The sequence below is a fragment of the Apaloderma vittatum genome, unplaced genomic scaffold, assembly GCF_000703405.1.
Source record: "Apaloderma vittatum isolate BGI_N311 unplaced genomic scaffold, ASM70340v1 scaffold12776, whole genome shotgun sequence".
Taxonomy (NCBI): Eukaryota; Metazoa; Chordata; class Aves; order Trogoniformes; family Trogonidae; genus Apaloderma; species Apaloderma vittatum.
The window spans coordinates 40,384-63,381 of NW_009722360.1; the positions used below are offsets into that span (position 1 = coordinate 40,384).

A 22,998-nucleotide genomic window follows, 5' to 3' on the forward strand; every position below is an offset into this window, starting at 1 on the left:
AACACACAGTTTAGAATTATATTTTAAAATTTACTAAACTCAATTATTTTAATTAATGCCAAACTAAACCATTAGCAAGAACGCTTTGAAGAGGCAAATAGTAAAGAATACTTAAACTTCCTCCATGCTGTCCTTACTTGCATTTAAAGACAATGAGCATTGCTTTAAAAATAGGCAAAACATTCACTAAGTTTGATATAGACTGTTAACTTCTTCCAAAAGGAAAGACTGATCGCCATAAAAATATGTACATTGATTTCTTTTTCCCCCAGAGTCAAGGATATATCCCTATTAGAACAATTCTGAAAAAGCCTTCTCAGTCAAGAAAGAAATTTCATGGTAAGATTTCAGAGCTGAACGCAAATCTCATTATTAGGAACACATTGTGAACAGTGCACAGCACCAGGTATGCAGGGAACACAGTTTCCTGGAGCATAAAGGTTTATTTTGTAATTCTTCTTGAGTTTGTACCAAGATTCCAGATCTGTTAAGAGGATTAAATATAAATTTATCAACAGTTCAAGTGTTACAAGTCTTAACATAAATTTCTGATACTCTGACGAAAAAAGTTATGGTCCCTTAAAAAATTACATTTAAATAATAATTTTGGTATTATCTAATATTATCTGTTATTATTTAAATAGTAATTTTGGCACTGTCTTTTCTTCAGAACAATTATTTTGTAAATATACAAGGTGGAATGTAGAAGTCATTCTGTATAACATTTTGTGTAAGTTTTTGTAATACTAGACTTACACAGAAAAAAAAACCCCAAACTCAGACTGAAACCTGCTAAAACATACTTTTTTAAATCGAATTTTTGAGGGACAGCCTCAATCATCATATTCTTACATAAGACCATAAAACAAATTTAAATTTCTTCTGCAAAACAACAAAGGAATTTGAATTATTATAATTGTTAAAGCTGAGAAGGAAAACAGAGGTAAGATGAATACAAACTAATCAACATGGCAAAAATACAAAACACAAACCTCACAAATACCAAAAGAAAAAAAAATCAAAAAAAGACTTACAAAGAAATATTATTATTACTATTATTATTTATATAAAGAGTTTAAATTAACTATGGGTCTTTTTCCTTTATTTCAAAGTTATATATAATGGGTTTATCACTATGTATTTGGAGATCACATTTTTATTAAAATATCTTTTAGTTTTGTTTGTAGAAAGTTCTTAACTCTGAGATTTGCAGAATAAGAACAAAGCAAAAGGCAGATGAATAGGACATCTTTGTGCAATTCAGATTAAGATAATCCTTTAATTTTTTTCCAGGTCATCATAAGGATCATTAGGATTCTTAAGTTAGTAATTTAATAATAAACTGTCTGTTACAATAAATAAAGAAGCACCTAAAATTAATCTAAATGTACTATTTAAGCATGCTGTTTGCTTCTTCTCTTCCTCTTCACATGCCCCCAAATTAATATAGGATACACAGAGTTTGCTTTGTAGACAACTTTATTTAAAAAGTCAAAAGCCAGCTAATTTAGAATTATTTGAAGTCTATCTTGATATTTACATTATAATCTTCAAAACAGTCAAATGTGTTAAATTGTCTTAACACAAAGTGTAGAGCATAGAAACAGGTAACACTTTGCAATATACCATAAGGACATTTCATCCAACAAAATAAAGCCATGGGAGATGTAGTAGAAGATTACAAGCAACTAAGATGAGAAGATTAAGAGCAAAAAGTAGTAATAAAATAAAACAAACATTTAGAGGCAGGCTAAGCATGCAGAACAAGCAAGAGAGAGTGTATGTGAAGAAGAGACAACTTACATGGCTGTTGAGAAGAGAGCTTCTGTGAGTGGACAGACCATCAGACTTTTGCAGTGTCTCAATCGCCATTTCAATCTGATAATAGATGTCATTAAAAAAAGGACTCAAGACGAGATAGTAAAAAAGCCTGATTAGAGAAGTTTTGACAGATTTTTTAAAGATCTAGAACTGCCTGTTTTATTCCTAGCTAGGGCATATGTTCTACTAAAGGGCTTCATTCCAGAGTCCTAGCGAACACAAATCTTCCCAATGAGGTCAGAAAGGCATTATGCTTGCATATATACTGCAGGACCACAGCCTTAAAGTTCATTTTACCTTCCAGCCTGCCCAGAAAATTAAATGAGTAGATTTCCCTGTGAGCTGCACTGAAACAAAAATAACCCTTATTGAACAAAACCATCATTAATAAACAAAAAAACCAAATCTCTAAACAGAATTTTAAGAAAGGCCTTGATTTGTGTTTGGTCCAGTTACACCAGAAAGAGACATGTACAGCTTGCAATAAGAACTGAATTAGAAACAAAACTTCAGCTTTCTAGAATCACAGAATCAAATCCCAAACTTAAATTATTCAATCGGTTTTCCACCATTAGCTTCACTGGGACAGGACATCACCCTTACTGCCGCCAGCACCCTTTGAATATTCCCAGCCATCAAAGTAAATGGAAAGTTGGGAGTTACACAGACTGCAGGATCCAGCCTTTAGAAAAGCAAGTATGTTCACAATAATTTTGCCTTTTAAGAAGAAAAGAAAACACAGCACTACCAAAATACAAATAATATTTCTTTAAATCCAAATGTACAAATACTCTCACATCCATTCCAGTTCTTTCTTAGTATCAATGGATATTTTGATCAGTTTTATAATGACAGCATTAAAGAAAAGAAAATAGAATCCAACTGTAATTTAACTGGGGAACTAGAATAGCAAAAACAACAACGAAAATGACAGAGACAACGGGATGTGCAGTAAGAAAAGGCATGCAATTGATTAGCTACATTAAATGGCCAAAATTAAAGCAATGGAAAACATCACTTACACTTTTAAAAACGCTCAGAATTCTCTGTGTAGACGTTTTTTAAGGAATCTTCCCTGTCCTACTGCAAATATCACAGTAGTATCTACAATTTTAGTGGCCTAATTTATCAAAATTGGCTGAATTCACTCTCTGTATCACAGAAACTAAAAAATACTACAGGTAAGATTTGAATTTACATATAAAATTAGCTTTTCCCTTTTTTACAGGGCAACTGACAACTATTTTTTTGTAGTAACTATGTGGAATCACCTCTTGTTTCTCTTACAACTGTTGAATATTAGCCACACAGCCCTTTTAAAAAAAAATATATTATTAAAAATACACAACTACTATGCAAGAAAATATACTCTTACACAGCCATACTATGGGGAGTTTTAAAATATCCCGATTTCCTCTTGCTTCAGTGGAAAAGACTATGAGGTCAAGTATTCAATCACACAGGAAAGAGAAAATTTTAAAAACCATGCTGCATGATAAAAAACACTACAGTCACAGTAAGGTCACCTTACTATATACTGTAGCCATAGGATTTCCCTTAGCATAATGTTACAATCAAATAACGAACACCATATACACATTTAAATCCTAGTTATAAATCTTGGGTTACTTGCTCGACAACGCTTGGTCCACAGCAGTACTATCGTTCTGAGTTACACCTCCTGCTGCTTATTCCCACTACTGCACTACTCTCATTTTGTCACTGCACCTTGCGGACCTGTTTTTGCAATCTGCTAAAAAGTAGTAGTAATTGCACTTAAAAAGAAAAGTGGAATTTCAGATGACCCTCCTTCCTTATTCCTGTATCGCTTCAATGCCTTTTTGTGTCAATGAGTCAAATAAACGCAATGAGTCAAATAAACAAACTGTTTCTTTTTTGTCATTTGGTGGATTTTTGTTGCTGGAGTTACTTTCAGAAGTAGATTTCACCAGTAAGGCCACTTGAAGACAATGAGTCTGTGGTCACATGCACTGCATAGCATAAGCAAAGCAGGGTCACCACCACCAAAACATATTAATTATTTTATCAAGCTCAGAATGATATGTGATCTATATTTTAAATGAATTTTCATCTATATTTTAAATGAATCTTCATCATACCCTAGCAAGGTAAGCTTCAAGATAAATTGTTCTCATTACTAATTAATTTGCTCATTATTTCTATTCTGAATTTTGATAAAATGAACTTTCGGCTTTGTCTGACAGATACGTATGCCTTTAAAGACAGAAGTCTTCTTCCTATGGAGGCTATACAATCACTTATTTTAACTATTTTTGAACATGAAATATGTTTGACTTGGAGACCGGTTTTCTAGACATTAAATCATTTACTGAAACAGCATTTAAGCACATAAACAGATTAATTTTACAGGTAATGCAGTGGTGTTTATTATGCTATTTTGTGGAAAGAATATACAAACAGTTATAACATCTAAAAGCATTTTCTTCATAAATAGAAAAGGAAAGCTGATAGCCTTGCATTTTTAGCAATAAGCAGTGAGAGATTCCAGGCACAACCAACTACATATACATCTGAAATGCCAAATGGCAACAAGAATTACACATTCATTTATTTGAATATGTGATCAGTCACAGATTTTTCTTCTTTTTCTCTTAACAAGACTAAAATCATTATTTCTTAAAAAGTTCTGACTGATAAATGAAATGTATCCTGTCTCTCCTATTGCAACTCCAGCTAAACCATGCTAAACGTTACATTTCTGGGAGGAATGATAATCAGTGTGTATGGTAGGATAAACATGGGTATACACTAAATTAGAGCATGACAGCTATGAAAACTATTGTTTTCAACGGTAGATTGAAAACAATCTACAATTCTTGGTAGATTGTAAACTTCTCCAATTTACTTTGTTTGCCAACTAAATTTTGCCTTCCACTCTGATACAGTTGTTAATGATTAAGGGTATTTCCCCTGGGTTAAAAAATTCAACAGCTTAATGCTAGTATATGCATCCGGAATCTTACAATGTTTAGACTATATGTGATCTACTGATTTGGAAGTAGCTAACTGTTCTTGCTAGGTTTGTCTTAGTGTCCATTATCGTGTTACTAGATAAACAAAGTACGCATAATAGTCTCGGATACCTATAGCATTGACACAGCAAAAACCTATCCCAAATTCACTTTGAAAAAAATTGCCTTACTCTTAGGAAGAAGAATGAATTAGTACTTTTTCATAACTCCACTGATTAAATAACAATTCAACTATTAACACAAAGAATTTACAGTAAGTTGTTTTGAGGATGTCAGGACCTAAAGAAAATCTACATAAGTGTAAGCTCTCACATTGTGCAATTAATCTGGATATCCTACAATTTATTGTCTTTGTTTGCATCTGCAAACCACTCTAGAACAGCAGCAAAGCAGGCAACTTTAGATGGCATGTTGAAATTCAATACACTGTTGCATCAAGTGATGCTGAGAAGACCCAGTGCCTATGGGCCAGGGTGAAAGAGAGTAGGAGACATTGCAAGTGAGGGTCTGCTACAGACCATTTGCCCAGGAGGACCAAGTGGACGAGGCTCTTCATAGACAGATAGGGGTCACTGCTCATTCACAAGCCCTGGTCCTCATGGAGGACTTTAACCACCCCAGTATCAGCTGAAAAGACAATACAGCAGGGCACAAGCAATCCAGGAGATTCCTGGAATGCACTGATGATAATTTCCTTATCCAAGCGACAGAGGAAACAATGAGGAGAGCTGCAATGCTAGGCCTTGTTCTCACCAACAGAGAGGGGCTGGTGGGCAACGCTAACCTCATGGGCAGCCTTGGCTGTAGGGACCACAAGATGGTGGAGTTTAAGATCTCAAGAGCAGCAAAGAAGTGGACTCTCAGCAAGCTTGAAACCCTTGACTTCAGAAGAGAAGGCTTTCGCCTCTTCAGGAACCTCCTTGGTAACATGTCATGGGACAAAGCCCTGGAGGTATTGAGAGCCCAGGAAAGCTGGTTGACTTTTAAGAATCATCTCCTTCACGCTCAAAGACATTGCATCCCTAAAAGCAAGAAATCTGGCAAAAATGCCAGGAGACCTATATGGATGAAAAAGGAACTCCTGGCCAAAATCAAACACAAAAGGGGAATCCACAAAGGGTGGAAGCAACGACTGGTAACCTGGAACAATTACAACAAAATTGCTTGTGAAATTAGAAACCTGGTTAGAAAAGCTAAAGCCCTGAAGGGATCAAATCTGGCCAGAGACATTAAAAATGACAAAAAAGCATTCTACAGGTATGCCAGAGAGAAGAGAGAATGTAGGGACTCTCTGGAGGGATACAGGTGGCCTGTTTACCAAAGATACAGAGAAGGCTAAAGTACCCAACAACTTTTTTGCTTCAGTCTTCACTGGAAATCACTTCAGCCACACCATCTAAGTCACAGAGGGCATTGGCTGGATCTGGGAGAGTGAAGAACCACCCAGAGTAGAAGATCAGGTCCAGGAACATCTAGAGAACCTGAGGGTGCATGAGTCCATAGGACCTGATGAGATACTCCCACGGGTCCCGAAGGAACTGATAGCTGAATTTGCTAGGTCACTAGCCATCACATCTGAGAAGTCGTGACAGTCTGATCAAGTTCCCACAGACTGGAAAAGGGGAAACATAGCCTCCATTTTTTAAAAGGGAAGCAAAGAAAACCCAGGGAACTACAGACCAGTCAGCCTCACCTCTGTGCTAGGTAAAATCATGGAGCAGATCCTCCTAGTAACATGAACAACAGTGAGTTGATCGGTAACAACCAGCATGGCTTCACTAAGGGCAAATTGTGCCTGACTAATTTGGTGGCCTTCTACGACAAAGCTACCGTGCTGGTTGAGATGAGAAGAGCAACTGACGTCATCTACCTGGACTTGTACAAGGTGTTTGACACTGTCCCACATGGCATCCTTGCCTCCAAGACGGAGAGACATGGATTTGATGGAGGGAGCACTTGGTGGTTAAGGAGCTGGCTAGAATGTGGGACTCAAAAGAGTTGTGGTCAATGGCTCGATGTCCACATAGAGACCGGTGACAAGAGGAGTTCCACATGGGTCCATTCTGGGTCCAGTGCTGTTCAATATCTGTCAGTGCCATGGCCAATGGCATCGAGTGCACCCTCAGCAAGTTTGCCAACGACAGTAAACTGTGTGGTGCAGTGGACTCACTTGAGGGAAGAGATGCCATCCAGAGGGACCTTGATAGGCTTGAGAAATGGGCCAGTGCAAACTGCATGAGCTTCAACAAGTCAAAGTGCAAGGTCCTGCACCTGGGTTCAGCCAATCCCAGGCGCAAATACAAACTGGGTACAGAGTGGGTTCAGAGTAGCCCTGAAGAGAAGAACTTGGGGGTGTTGATAGACGAGAAGCTCCACTTGAGCCGGCAGTACATTCATGCAGCCCAGAAGGCCAACCGCATCCTGGGATGCATCAAGAGGAGGGTGGCCAGCAGGTCAAGAGGTGATTCTCCCCCTTCACTGTGCTCTTGTGAGACCCCCACCTCAAATACTGTGTCCAGTTCCGGTGTCCCCACCATAAGAAGGACACAGATCTGTTGGAGTGTGTTCAGAGCTGGAGCACCTCTGCTATGAGGATTGGCTAAGGGAGTGGGGATTGTTCAGCCTTGAAAAAAGAAGACTTCGGGGGGACTTAATAGCTGTCTTCCAATACCTGAAGGGAACCTACAGGAAGCCTGGGGAAGGACTTTTTACAAGAGTGTCCAGTGACAGAATCGTAGAATCATAGAACTGTCAGAGTTGGGAGGGATCTTAAAGATCATCTAGTTCCAACCCTCCTGCCAGAGCAGGATCACCTAGAGTAGGTCACACAGGAATGTGTCCAGGAGGGTTTTGAATGTCTCCACAGAAGGAGACTCCAGCAAGGCAGAGTAGAGGGGGAGGAGAATCTCTCTTGACCTACTGGCCACACCCCTTCTAATACACCCCAGGATGCCATTGGCCTTCTTGGCCACGAGGGCACATTGCTGGCTCAGGGGCATCCTGCTGTCCACCAGGACCCCCAGGTCGCTTTCCTCTGTGCTGCTCTCCAACAGGTCAGTCCCCAACCTGTGCTGGTACATGGGGTTGTTCTTTCCCAGGTGCAAAACTCTACACTTGCCCTTGTTGAATTTCATAAAATTCCTCCCCACCCAACTCTCCAGCCTGTCTAGGTGTTGCTGAATGGCTGCACAGCCCTCTAATGGGAACACAGACTTCAAGTAAAAAGTCTTTGAGTCTCTTTCACTGAATTCTATATAAACCAAACAGCATACTTGGTGAAAAGTAAATTAGATTTTTAAGTTTCATTTATCTATGACACGGTTATTAAATTTCACTTCTGATCTGAAACTTGTTTGTTTCTTTTAACCTCAACTAGATGTATCAGGAACAGACAGCATTAATAATACAATTAATTTCCTTGTTAAAGAAGGTAATGATTTAGTTAGTGAAGGTGAATAACAATAAAACAAACTGAAGTTATCAGCTGAATTTGAGTAAACAGAACTAGCACTTCTATGGCAAAAAGTAAAGAAAGCTTGTGATGACCACATGTGTTAATAAGTAAACTCTTACTCACTTCTATATCCTTTATGTCAATATGAAAATTCTCAAAATTAATTCAAAATTTGAAAATATTTTCTGAGTATTATACTAGTGAACCAGTCTGTATAGATGTTATTCTGATGACTTCAGTAAATTTTCTATACAAAAATAAAAACATTACGATGGTAAAGATCAAATGAGGATCAAAAGTTAAGTAAGTTCTACCTAAGGTGCAGTCCAAATAAAATACTACATTGCTCTACTTTGCAGAGTTTAATTATGCTCTCTAGTAAAATTAAAACAGACTTGTTTTTTTAAAATTACAGTTTAAGCTGAACCTTTTGTGTTTCAATTGACTCTTGAATATTTCAGCTGAACCATATAGACCAAAAGCCTAAAATTGTAAAATCTAAAACCATGCTCTGTCCAAGCCCTTAGCAAGCAACGTACTTTTAATATATTTTAATGTCTCATACTTACAGAATTACATTAGAGAAAATAAATTATACCTTAAGGAAGAAACTATTTTAGTGCTAAAATGTAATTTAATAATTGCAATTTAATTAGTAGTACTATGTTCCATTCTTAAATGCCAGTTGGTACAGTAGTATAGAAGGAGTCACTAAATCAAGCTGGTTTATTGATACACGGCGCAAGGGAACAATGCTGCTGAAGGTATGAACCTTAGATCTTGTTCAATTTTGGCAAATTTCTCATTTTGGCTAAAAAATTTAGAAGTTTTTAATTTGCAAAATACAGTATGGAGTTTTGATATTATTTAAATAAGTCTAGGACATCCAGACTCAAAGGAAGTCTATTACTCTTCATTTGTGTTTACTAGATGCCTTTAAGCCTCACTTGACTTCAGATTCAGTTAAGCATTTCCACCAACTGAATTCTGTTGTCAGTGAATAAAAGAAAACTCACAGCATAATATGCAAATCACAAAAATGCATTTGTTTTTATTTGATTAAGGAGAAAACTATCATGGTGTTTGAAAGAGCAATGTATATTCAACTGCAGAACAATTTAAAACAACTATTGCCATTTAAGTATTTAAAGAAACATCACTTTTCGAATATTGTTGCATCTAGAAGATCTGTTCCTTACTCATGCCTACAGAAAACTGTATGTTTTGCTTGTGCTTGGCAATCATAAATGATAGAGTACTTTAAGGGAAAAGTTAAAACAGTAAAGTTACAGTCTTTATTTTAATTAAACAAATCTGAAATAAATTTATACATTATACAAAAATTTTATATTTATCCATACCAAGCACCTTAAGAATCAAAATTAAGATTTTATCAGATCACCTAAATTATCCAATACTATTATAAATGTTAATGATAATTGCAAAGACAAGCATATTAGGTTTTTACTCATTACACTGTTTCCTAAAAATAAAGTCCCTTAATTTCATTGTCCTTTTGAGTACTGATGAGTCTGTATTATTAATGATGCTTATCTCCTTTGCTATATTTTTCAGCTCTTCCTACTGTGTTTCATAATTCTGTTCCCCATTACTTTGAAATATCTACAACCAGCTCAGAAGAATTAGGTAAAAGCATTCATTAGGGCTATCCAGCAAAGCTAGACTAGTTATAAGCTCATTTTCCTAAATAGAGTAAGGGCTGATTGAGTAAAGTCTTAAGGAAAAGTTCTGTTTAAGTGTTCACAATATTATCTATTGCAGCTGTAACAGAATGCATCTTCCCATAGCATTGTTCAGACACTTTCACAATGACCTTTTAATCTGGAACAGACTTTGGATACAAACCATATTTAAGGAAGAATGAAGTATTAAAAGACAGTATCTCAGTATTCTGAACAACTGGATGTATTTTGAAATAAGCTATCAAACATACACTAATATCAAGTAAACAAACTAAACAAAGCTACATATACCTATCTGTAACTTACATTGCATAACATTTACTTCTAACATAGTTAGACTCAACAATATTTTAAGGTTTTCAGAAAAAATACAAAACAATAAATGAAGCTGACCATGTTCCCAACCTGACAAATACTCAGCTCAGAGAAACTATTATGTGAGCATTCCCAAAGCATTCACTGATATTACGTGTTTGTAGAAATTAAACCTCTGAAGTGTAAATACTTGCAAGCCGTTAAGGAAAAGGTTTGCCTTCATGTTTAAGTTTTCACAGTATTCTTGCTCCTGTATCTTACTTTTATATATATGTATATATATATGTTACTTACTTTACAAAAAGTACTATGTAGTAGTTATTCTGACAACATAATATTGCTATACATTCTCTCACAAAACCTGTGTCAGTTTGCAAGAATATCTGAGTAAGAAACTACGCTCAAAGATTTCGAGTCAGTCCAAAATACTCACTGTTGCTGGGGAGGCCCGTGTTGTATGAGTCACTGAATGACCAGAATTTTCCATTGAATTGCCAATCAGATACGTCCCTCCTGAGCTGCTAATGAGTTGTCCTCCTGTGACACCCATCTGAATCCCTCCAGTGCCCACCATGCTGTGAGACGAGACCACTGTTGTCACCTGTGCAGAACTTCCTTGAGTATCAAAATAATTTCCCCCAGTGTTTTGGCTGTACATCTGGGTTTCTGTGTAAGGATAAGTTGTTGATCGGCTTAAAGAAAAGGAAAAAAGAAAAAAGAAATTATTTGTATTGTTCGTTTAGCTGAGGGAAATGTTGTAACTCTAGAAATGTATGTACAATAGCTATAACCAAATCAAGTAAGGTCAGCAAACAATCCCTGCCTACTCAGAGAATAACATTGAAACAAGTCAAAGCACCAAATAATTAATTCAGTGACAACGTTAAACATTAAACATAGTATCCACCAAACCTCACAGAAAAATTTGACAGTCTTACCTGAGAGAAGGAAAGTATGACAAAAATTGAGAGGACAGGCAAAAAGAGCTCATTCAACGATTAATACACTGCAAAACAGTTCATGAAGCTCCATCTGTTTTATTTTTTTTAAATTCAGCAATAAAATTTTGAATTTTTATCAGATGTTATGTATTTTGCACACTGTGTGTGTTGCAAAATTACAAACAAATCACATTAATTCAGCCAAGAGAATCCAACGACCAAGAAACCTATGCTATCTATTGTTTTTAAATTCATTAAACCTCTTGGCTGAAATTTTGAATTCTGAGATCACTGCTATTTTTGGAAATGCAGTTATTCTTTCTTACAGGGTGAATTCAAAATTGGACATGAATTCATGTTATGATAAAAAACTGCACAGAAGAAAAATAAAACAGAACTATGACTTGCAAAAAGGTCACAAAGATGAAAGAAGCTAAATGCATGCAACAGTAACACTTTTAAAATCACTCTCAACTTTGAAACATTCATGCCTCATTAACCAGTTTACTGTTAACAAACTATTCAGTTACTGAAACCTTCTATCATATGTTTCATGTTCTTAATCACTTATCTTGAATCATTACTCCTCATAGGTAATAATCTATTTATAATTTTTGAATATGTATTACTACCCATGCACTAAATTTGATCTTCAAATGAATGTATTTCAAAATTTTTAAGTAAGGAGCATTCATTATTTAAAGGCCAGATTCCTCATTTTGAAAAAGTCTGTCTGGAAGTTTTATCCTGTTTTGTGACTTCTAGGCTTTTTATCTAGGTAAGCATGGTAATAGGAAGGTCAAAAGGTAAAAACCAGGAAGTTTATCCAACCATTAATTTTCCTATTTAAGCATAAAAATCTGTAATACTGCTTGTAATCAACAGGTAACACCATTTTAAAATTCCAAGTTTTCCATTAATTTGGAGCTACATATGCTGAGATACACCAAGTCCAAGTAAATAAATTTAAAAGGTATTATGATTGAGAGAAAGCACTGAGGTACCCAATCTCACGTAAGTCTCCAGTTCATTTAGTATCATCAAACAAAACACATCATCATGGAACACCATGTAACTAAATAAGTTAAACAAAAAACTCAGACAGTTCTTTCCAAAATCACAACAAGAGGAGGAAATAGCATCCACATTTTATATAGTAAGATGGTGTTTAATACACTGTCCAGGAACCTGAAATCAGGCTTTTTTTCCTCTTTATCTAGACAGGGATTAGTTTCTTATCAATATACAGAAAAGATCATGGAAATTTACTGTTTGTTGTTATATTTTTTTTAATTATGAAAACTTACACAAGATGTATTGATGGAAGCTCAGGGGGAACAGTTAATGCAAAGGATTGTCAAGGGATTAAACACTGTAACTTCTCCCAAAAGAAGAAAGAAAAACTTGTATCAGTACCAGCTATCAGTAAGGAAAAGAACAAAAGGAAAAGGCCATTGTTGACATGGGTGAGTAGACTAAAAAGACTGTCCAAGAGATGCAAGGAGAACAAATCTCACTTGTAAATGAAGAGGCAGTTCCTTGAAGCAATGTAAACCCTACAGAAGGCTCAAAATTTCACTTGAAAAGTAAGTTACAGATTTCATGTGGAATAGAGGAAATGATTGTTTGTTTCTACCTTGTTTAGATCTGTATATTATATATTGTCTCTAAACAAGGACTGATTGTATCAGAACACCTACATCTGCTTGTAACAATACTTCAGATCAATGGATCAAGAGCAATCACTGGGGTACGTCAGTGGGTCACTCTGCAAGATAAATGAACTCTTCCCTTCGTTCCAACAACGAGAAGGTTCTCTTCTAGAACACCTGATTACTGGAGATGATTAAGCAAACCTTTAGCATGGGAGATTAGTTGGACTAGGTGATCTTCAGAGGTCCCTTCCAACCCCTAACATTCTGTGATTCTGTGAGTTTAACAGAGTGATTAGAAGTAAGATAAGAACTATTATTATTATTATTATTGCATACAGTAATAATTGCAACTTAGCAAAGAGCTTTTAACTTAGCCAAAACACAAATTAGTTCATCTGGAAACTCAAAATCAGATGAGATGATGATTTGGAAAACAGTGACTCAAAGGTTTTAAGGTCATTGAATATGATAACATGACCCCTCAACAAAGAACTGTAGCAAAGAGGAAAATATGATGTTATATCCTTTAGATATATCCAGTGATTGCTTGAAGTAAGGAAATAATCTTCTACTTCTCTACAGCATTTGTAGCACAAGCACACAACACTTTCTCAAATAATCTAAGCTATATCATATAATCAGTTCTTTCCCTTTGCAAAGGCAAAAGCACTGTAAAAAGCACTGCTATCTCTTATTTTTGTCAACAGCTGCATATAAAGATCATTCAGGGACTAACTTCACTGTAACTAAAGACTTCTGGCTCTTTATGAGAACATGCTGGTGATATACTGCTGTGGCTTGAGATACAAGGTAGGCAAAAGAATCTAATAGTTCCTCCTACGGAAACACTATGATATTCAGTGTTTACTAGAATGTGGCATTAGAAATTTCATCAGTTACTATTAAGTTTATAGTGTAAGTAGTTAGGCTGCAGAATCCTACTCTCCAAAAGGCTGTGTAAACTAGATGATGTTCATTCCAAGACCAAGTCACACAAAGTCAGGCACTGCATGAACTGAATTTAGATTGTGCAAGCCCAGAAAATGTGTCCAATGTTGATATCCCACACTGGAAATCAATGACACCAGCGTGAGTTGGACTTGGCTTGCAAGACACAATAGTTCAAGGCATCACCTACTACACCTTATTGCTTATATACATTAGAAAATGTTTTGTAAAATACAATGCTAGAAATGAAACACATGTACTTGTGGCATAGATTTGTTAATAAAATTATTTTGGGCCATATGAAAACAGAAAATGACTGATTTCTAAGTTCAGTAAGCCCCAGCATTACCATACAAATTAAGTGCAGTGTCCTGAACTGTATTACAGACACTAACATAATGTTACTGAGTGTAACTTTTAGAGACACTTTTGTCTCTTCAAAGACACATTTTGAAGAAAAGTAACAAAAACACGGCAAACAAAGAGTTAACCTTGTTGTTGCACTGCCTTAGTTTTCAGTGTGCACATGCACACATGAGAGATCATTTACTTCCAGCTGTATCTATGATTTGGTTCTAGGTAAATGTCAAGAATATGATCTATTGACTACTATAGTGTGCCTGCCATCCCATCATATCTCATTAATTTACAGAGGCTGATCATGGCCCCAAGTTTTCTGAGGAAACAGCTGATGGGACAGACCAATTTCCAATATTTATATTTGCCTAGAAAATATCACCTACAGACTTACACTGGTTTTATTCATGTCTTAGAAATGTCCACCTTGTTGAAAGATTTTTCCATTATTCTTTGTTTTAGTTTAAAAAAAAAGAGATTTATTTCCTTTTCTAGGAATTATTATTATATAGTAATTACTGTCTTTACTCTCAAGTAACAGCATCAGAACTACTCTTGTGGGTTTTCATATGGATTACCTACATAGCTTAGTAGGCAGGCAAGTAAGTGTTTTTTCACTGTCATCTCTGTAAAGAAAGTTAGCCTTTTATGGTACTCAACTAATGTATTATTTCTATTATTTTTACGCAGAGTAGCTAATGTTTATGATTGTAGTACTGCAACATAGTAGAAAACTCCATGCATAAAAGCCAAGGAAGTCTTTCAAGACAGAAAATATCCTCTAATTCCTTAAAAATTTTAGTATAATCCTGTGGTCCTAGAGCTGATGGTAAGCTTCATAAAAAATAGAACAGAATCCTTTGTCTAACACTGACGGAAGCCTTTATCACAGCCAATGCATTGCTGCAGCCTCTGAAGGTGGTATAAGCAATGGGAAGAAGGGAAAGTACCATATATCCTAACATCGACACAACAGAACATGATACAGCAGTCATAAAGGACAACAGAGAGGTCTCACTGTGTCTCATACAACCTCCTGCCTCCTCACAAAGAATCTACCCCTGTAACCAGAATATTGATTCCAGTGAAGCAGTAACATTCTTCTAAAAAAGCCTCTTCAATTGATCTAAAGACAGAGATGGAAAAACTGTAAGGCAGTAAGTCATTGTTTCCCTTCACCAATCTCCCTTTATCAAATGAAATGGCTAAAACCTACACTATGAAAGGGCAATTGATGCATCTATAACCAGAGAACAAAAATGCAAAGCAATTGTCTCTGTAATAGTGAATAGGTGACCTGCTTACATTTTCTCTACATGAACAACTTCAAAAATACATGCCAGAAAAAGCTTTACAAAATTTACCTAAAATAAAGTTGAATTAGTCCATATAACAAAATTCTTACCTGTCAGATTCAAAAATTAAAGTAAGTATCTCACTGACAGGTATTCATTATTAATAAAAAAGAACTGATATCTTCAAAACTTAGTCTAAGATATTTTTCCACATGGAAATGAAGCAATAAAAGCATACACAATGTACAACTGCAAGAAAACTCTGTAAACCAGGAAACAAAGTAAATGAAACAGAGGCAAAATCTTATAAATTATATTCTTAGGGCCTCTAAGTTAGACAGATAAGGGAACCTTAGTTACAGAGCTCTAAAAGGTTTGATAAAGTACAGCAGACCCGTAGTCCAAGAAATATGGTTGCCACTTTTGGGAACATGTCACAGGAGTTGTATTCAATCTCCAGGACATCAAGACTTGGACTTAGCAGGCTTCCTTTGTCTAGACTTGTCTGCTCTGGCTTAGAGCTTTGTTCTAGCTTAAATGTAATTGTCGAACAATCAGATAAATGTTGCTTAATCTGCTTCCATCTTACCTCAGCTTTCTGAGATTGTGTGGTTGCCATGGGTTGGAGCCTGGCAAGGTTTTTTAGTGTGTGGGTGGAGGGGGTAAGAGATCTGAGGAAGTGGCTCCCTGCAAAACTTCCAGAGCCTCCCCCAGCCCCACGTATAAGTTGGACCCACCTCTGGTCAGGGCCAGGCCAGTCAGCACCTCTGCAATCAGTGTATTTAAGAAGTGGAACCTGTTAGGTCAGGTTCTCTCTCTTCATCTAGGTCTTTGCGTCCTGACTTTTCTGTTGGGGAGTTTTTCTGTTTGGAGGAGTGGGAGGTAAGAGGAAAGTAAAGAAACACAGTTGGTATGGAAAGGTGAGGGAGAAGGGCACCAGAGCAGAGCACTTCCCTGTAGTCACGTGGTGAGTAAGACGGCAGGGAGATGATTGCCTGCCAACTGAGGAGACTGATGGTGGCAAAGTCTCCAAGATGCAGTGACACATGAAAGACTCCATGCCAGGGGAAAGAGAGACTGTGAAGGAGCAGAGGACATGCCTGAAGCAATGGGCGAGTCTGAGCTTGATCCCATGGTGGTGGGAAGAATTTACGTGGAGGGAGAGGTTTGCCTCCTGTCCGATGGACACCATGTAGCAGCAGGGGAAGACTGAGAGGAGCCTTTTTTCCCTGAGAAGGAAGGACTGCCATGGACAATGAGTAACAGCCAGACAGACCGCACCCCCCACCTCCTGTGCCAATGTGGGGAAGGAGGTAGCAGGGAAGAAGGGAAGGGTGGTGAGGGGTATATTTAAGATTGGGTTTTATTTATTTATGTGTTTTTTCTCTCCCTATCCCACCGTGTTTTAGTTGATGACTGGTGGTGGTACATTAAACTTATGTTTTCACCCCAAGTCTACTCCAGTTTTTTCCCGTGACTGTAAGTGATGAACGAACCCTCCCTGTCCTAATCTTAGTCCTTGAGCCTTTTTGTTGAATTTTCTTACTCCCCATTCTCCATGCAGGGAGTAGTGAGGAGCAGCCACATGCTTCTTTGTTGTCAGCCTGGGCTGGCTTAAAGCATGACAGTGGTATAAAGCCTACTGTTAAAGTGCTGAAGCTTTGTATCAAATAGCTATTCTGTGTGGAATAAACAATCCACAACTCTAGATTAAAAATGGAGCAAAGAAGAGAATGAATATGGGATGACCGTATTCAAGAATTATCCAGCAAATTTCAAACATAATATATTGTAAATTCAGATGCGACACCACAATGGAAACTAATGAAGAATGAGGAAGGTGAAGATTGTGCTAGAAAAGATAGTAAAAATAGCTGCAAGTGGACCTAGTATAAGTAGAGAGCTCCTCACCATCCATCATACTTCATCCACCACACTCCTCAAACTTGCTGTAATCCCTTCTCGGATGGAAACCATACGGGGTAGTGAAAGGGTATGCATAATGCCAGAGAAAAAGGAACGGATACTAGGAAGTACTGGAAGAATAGCAACTTTAACTGTATTGATAATAATTCTTTGATTTGACCATTTAGATTTTAGTTAGAGTAATAGTAAATTCTTGGTTTTGCCTACAAAGTGTGCTTCGCCCACACAAACCACACAAATTGTACTACCACAAACTGGTGAAGAATGTGGTTTGGATGCAACAGCAATAGCAATCCTTGGACAATCCCAGCTGTTAAAACCCTCTTTACCACACTAGAATTATCAGGTAAATGAGTATATTTGATTAATATATCATAATTTATGTAAGAAGAAACTTCTTGTCTAATATAGGAGACTCACTTGGCTTCTTAATACAGGTGCACCCATATTATTCTTTATCTATTCTAAACTGCCAGGTAAGCCTGTAACATGTCATCACAACAACAATGCATTTTTGTTTCAGGATAGAGTGACATGCTTGACAGCAAAATTGTTATTAACTAGACACAAATGTAGATAACATTATTCAAATATTCTCATACTATACAACGTATGTGACAAGTTGTAGATTATATCCGTTGTATTATCTTTATGCCTCCAATTCTAATAAAACCAAGTAACTTTTAAACAAAGACAAATCATGCTATAAAATGTGTGGGAAGAATTGCGTTATAAGAATACAACAGTTACATTTGAAAAAAACTGTGAAACCTGACAAACTTCTAACCTTTAGAATCAAAAGAATCAAGTAACTCTTAATTTAGACTGCCACTGCATCCTTTGCTGCTATCATATACTGACTTAAATCAATGTTAGTTTGCAAGTCCTTTATTTTGAAACAAGGAATAATTCTTTTATCAGACATGCTGTAACATTTATTCCAGATATGCTTGTACCTTGAATTAATGTCTTCCCTCTAACTATGGGTTGCAGACTTCTTATTCCATTGCTAGAGCAGTACTGTCATCTGATTGATTATCGAAGCACCCTATATCTGATTTTGAGTTAGAATTAAGATGTCGATTTAGCATGGTCATAAAATAAAACAAAAATATAACCACAGGAAGACAATCCAGAAGACGAAACAGTGATAACTCTAGTAAATCACATAATTTACAAACCCAATCCTATTTTCTGAAAGTGAAACGTACAATTTCTGGAGTGGGAATAACTGGAAAAGCTGGCTGCAACACACTTCTGTGAATCTGTCAGGATCCACAAGGTTCATCTTTCACAGACTTCAGAACAGAAAGAGATGAACTGGAATGTGAACACTTGACTAAATATTTCAGCACAAGAGAGGCTGGCTGCTGTGTTTTCTGTCACAGCAGAACTCAATACAGTCTATGCCAGTTTTGTTTAAGGATACAGCAAACTTCTTGTTCACTTTCAAAAATTCTAAAATGTCACAATCACACTGCTACAGATTTGAACAAGCTAATCCAAAGTCAAAACAAAAAGAGGAGAAACAATTTGAGTTTTGTGGTTTAAAAAAATAAAGTTACACTAAAAACAACAAACAGAAAAACAATTCTCTAATCTCTGAAGTAAACTAGCTGTCAGCAACCTAGAGCCCCATTTTCCTTCACCTACCAAATAAATGGCATTATAACATGTTATACGTATATTCAAACCCAGTACAACAGAGAAGTCTAAAGCATATTTAAGATAAATTTTTTAGGATTTAAAAGTAAGAAAAAAACAGACAAGCGAGTATGTGAAAAATTAATTAAGCAAAATATGCTACTGGAAATGACCAAAGAATGTTCTCAGTGTTAATATCAGAAATCTCTGATCCAAATAATAGTGTTATTTTTAATAACTTCTGGATTACCATCAACAAATAAGTACTGGCAGACAATAAAAAAGCTTTCTATATTATATTTCTTCATAAAACCAGGAACATAGCAAAAATGGCAAAAGGTAGGTAAATTAAAAAGATGTAGAGAGGCTCCTTCACAAGCAACAAGATCTACTTTGTTGTCTGAGACAACTTCAAAGTTGGCAATGCTCCAGATCAAGAGATGAAGAATAGGCAACTTCCAGAGGTCCTATCAAATCTATATTCTTACTATGTTTCTAACCTTGTGTATTGGAGAAAGGAACCTGATGATGGAAAAACATGTTCAGGGAAGCAGGAAATGCATAATAATGTGTAGAGAAGAGGCTAAAGAAGCAGCAAAAGGAGATGATGTTACTCTTCTTCCTCTGCCTCTCCTCATTCCTTTGGAAAAAATACTTCTTCTATTAAACACAGGAATGAAACTACATTACTACTTTCTTTAGATAATAACTACAGCTGCTGCACCTTTTATTCATTTGCCACTAGGACTGCAGCTTGGAAGACAGAAGACACTGCCCTCTGACCTGAGGACAGAAGTTAATTAGTATGTTCTATGGACATAACTTACCTATAAACTGAAAGGTATTTTTTCGAACAACATTATGATGTATATCTAACTTCATGCAAGTCCAACTAAAACCATGATAAGAACTGTATTTACATAAAAATTCTGCCTTAATAAGAACAAGATGTGTGAATTCAGCTTGTCATCCAAAAAACCATTTTGACAATAAAAGAGTTTTGTTTGAATTATTTTGTTTCACAACTTAAAATACACTAGCTGGTAGAATCTAAATGAAACTATATATTTAACTTCACATTTTAATAAACATTCAAATTCCAATCACTTGTCAACTTACATAGCTCCGTTAGTGTAGACTGTGTCACTTCCTTCCACATACTGAACCTGGGCTGGGTAGACATGCTGTACTTGTTGCACAGTCTGCACTTGCTGTACCTGAAAACAAGAACACCAGAAATCTGGGATATTGTAAAGAAGGACCAGCTTCAGCACATCTAATAGCTTTTAACAATCTGGGATACCTCTGTTCTCATAAGTACTAAAGGTATGTCAGAGTAATAGAAAAGAACGTTACTGTTCTTACACAATATTTGTGCTGTAAATCCAGTAAATAAGATTGAAAATACACAGTCATGGAGCATCCACACTTCCAGTGCCAAAGACAGAACTAACTGGAAAGCATAATAAGGATGAAAAGAGGTGTAACTATGCTTTGTATCAAGCTGAAGAATTACATTTTCTATAGAAGAAAGTAACATTTGGTGAGATGTATGCCTTTTCTTATTCCGTTTTAGTCCTGGATGGTACAAACCTAAAATTCACAGCTCAGATGTGCTGCAGTACGTTTAGAAAGGTTCACGGTGAGATGGTTTAGCTCTTAATTAACTGGAGATAAACTGCAGTCATTTGCAAGCTTTTCTTCCCAGTAATGCTTTGATCCAATGTATAATTACGGATCAAGCCCCCCAGTCTGAGTAGCCCCTTTGCAAGGATGTCATCAGCTATAAAAAACTCCAGTAAAATCAGATTTTACATCAACGAGCTAAACAACAAAAGGCAGTAAGGCATGGATTATGTTCGCACATATTGCTGAGATGGCATGACTGTTTTGTAAAAGCATACGTAGTTACGTATCAATTCTTTTGATTCATATACTATCTAGGCAAGCTCCAGGTTATGCAAATGTTCCTCTCTAGTCTTAATAGATGCAAAAGGACTTAAGAGACTTCACAGGCTGGCACAATTCCACTTGAGGAACTGAATCAAGAAACCAACAATGCACATATTGAGGTGTGGAGAGCAGCTGCCTCAGAGCAGTCTGACCTCCCTGTACAAGAGGATTTCCTGAGGCAGGGAGACCCACAGCCAGCGAGGGTCCAGAGTCAGCAGCTTGAGAGAGAGCAGCAGGCAAGGAGTGAGCATTGCCAAGACAACAGTGACTGCCCACTGAGCTGTAAAAGGCCTCAGAGAGGGCAGGGATTTGCAGATTCTTGTGTATAAAGCAAAGGTAGTGAAAGGGGTGTTGCCAAGTCACTGTGGTGTGGTGCTGCACTTTCTGGAATAGTAAGCATGGACAGGACACTGCAAGTTCTGCCAGCGCACGAGGCAAGTTCAGTTGGTGGCAACTAGGCCCCCCTCCCGACTCCATTAATGGTCATTGCTCTCTTGGTGGAGGCAAAAAACCACTGCCAGAAGAAATGTGGGGACCCAGAGGATGCTCCTATGCAAGCATGCAGCTCTGCAGGTCTCCGACTGCAGGGAGTGCTTGAGCCTGTCCTTCGTCCCAGAGACCGGTAAAGACAGCATTCGTGTGAGGTGCGACCAGGTGAATGACCTATTCAGCCTGGTGCCAGAGCTGAAGCAGGAAGTGGAGAAGTTATGGATTACCAGGGAGTGTGAGGGGGAGATAGACTGGTGGAGCCACTCCCTGAGGCAAAGGCAGCAAGCTCCACTAGAAACAGAGGGTCCCCTCTACTCCAGCCATCAGGCAGAAGGAAGGGACTGAAAAGATGGGGCAAAATGGAAAAATGTCTCTCTTCAGAGAGGCAGGTGAATCCCTGCCTGGCCTGCCTCACCCTTCCAGTTGCCCTTATAGAAAAGGCATCGGGCTCTGGAACTTGAGGGCCAGGCAAATGATGACACAGATAAAGGGGTTCATCTACGGGGCTGACTAAGGTGAGTCACTGAGTGCCACACCTTAGGACTTCTTGTACTAAGAAGAAAAGGACAGTAACTGTTGCGGCAATTTCCTTCTGAAAGGAACAGAGGGCCTCCTCTGCTGACTGGATCCAACCCACAGGGAAGTCTGCTGCCTCCCTGGAGCTCGGGTTAGAGATGTTACCAGGAAGCTCCCTGGTCTGGTGTGGCCCTCCAGTTATTATCTGGTGCTGGTTATGCAAGTTGGCAGCCATGAAATTGTGGACAGAAGTGTAAAAGTGATTAAAAGGGACTTCAAGGCACTAGGGTGACTGGTTGAAGGTTGGGGAGCACAGGTAGTGTTTTCTTCAATCCCTTCAGTAGCAGGGAGGAAAACTGAAAGGAACAGGAACACACGTGTGATTAACACATGGCTCAAAGGCTGGTGCCACCAGCAGCATTTTGGGGTTTTTGATCATGGGGAAACTTACACATCACCAGGCATGCTAGCAAGGGAAGGAGAGCAGCTGTCTCCAAGAGGGAGAAGGATTCTTGCTCAAGAGCTGGCTGGACTCATTGAAAGGGCTTTAAACTGGGTTCAAAGGGGGAAGGGGATAAAACTAGGCTCACTACAGATGAGCCAAGGGGAAGCAACCAGTGTTGGAGATGAAACCGATAGCCCAGCTCAAGTGCGTGTACACCAATGCAGGCAGCATGGGCAACAAGTCCAAGGAGGAGCTGGAAGCCACTGTGCAGCAGGATGCCACAGTCACCATTGCACTCAATGGGCAAAACCAACCAAACCAACCACACCGGTAACAGATGCTTCTCAGCTAAGTGTCTGAAGTGTCTGTGCACCTACACAAGAAGCACAGGGAACAAGCAGGATGAACTAGAAAGCTGGGTGCAGTCACAGAGCTACGATCTCATCGCAGTTACAGAGACCCGGTGGGATAGCTCACATGACTGGAATGTCGTCATGGACAACTATGTACTTTTTAGGAAGG

General features: G+C 37.7%; 1 protein-coding gene across 1 annotated transcript in view; it reads right to left on the reverse strand.

The window, feature by feature from the left end:
* Positions 1 to 21,277, reverse strand: part of RFX3 (regulatory factor X, 3 (influences HLA class II expression)) — a 48,646-nt gene extending 27,369 nt beyond the window's left edge. The window contains exons 1-4 of the mRNA XM_009871754.1: positions 21,179 to 21,277; positions 20,193 to 20,290; positions 10,741 to 10,999; positions 1,804 to 1,878 (exon numbers count right to left, since the gene is read on the reverse strand). Of these exons, the coding sequence (XP_009870056.1) occupies positions 1,804 to 1,878; positions 10,741 to 10,999; positions 20,193 to 20,290; positions 21,179 to 21,277 (531 nt within the window). The remainder of the gene's footprint in view (positions 1 to 1,803; positions 1,879 to 10,740; positions 11,000 to 20,192; positions 20,291 to 21,178) is intronic.
* Positions 21,278 to 22,998: the final 1,721 nt, after the last annotated feature.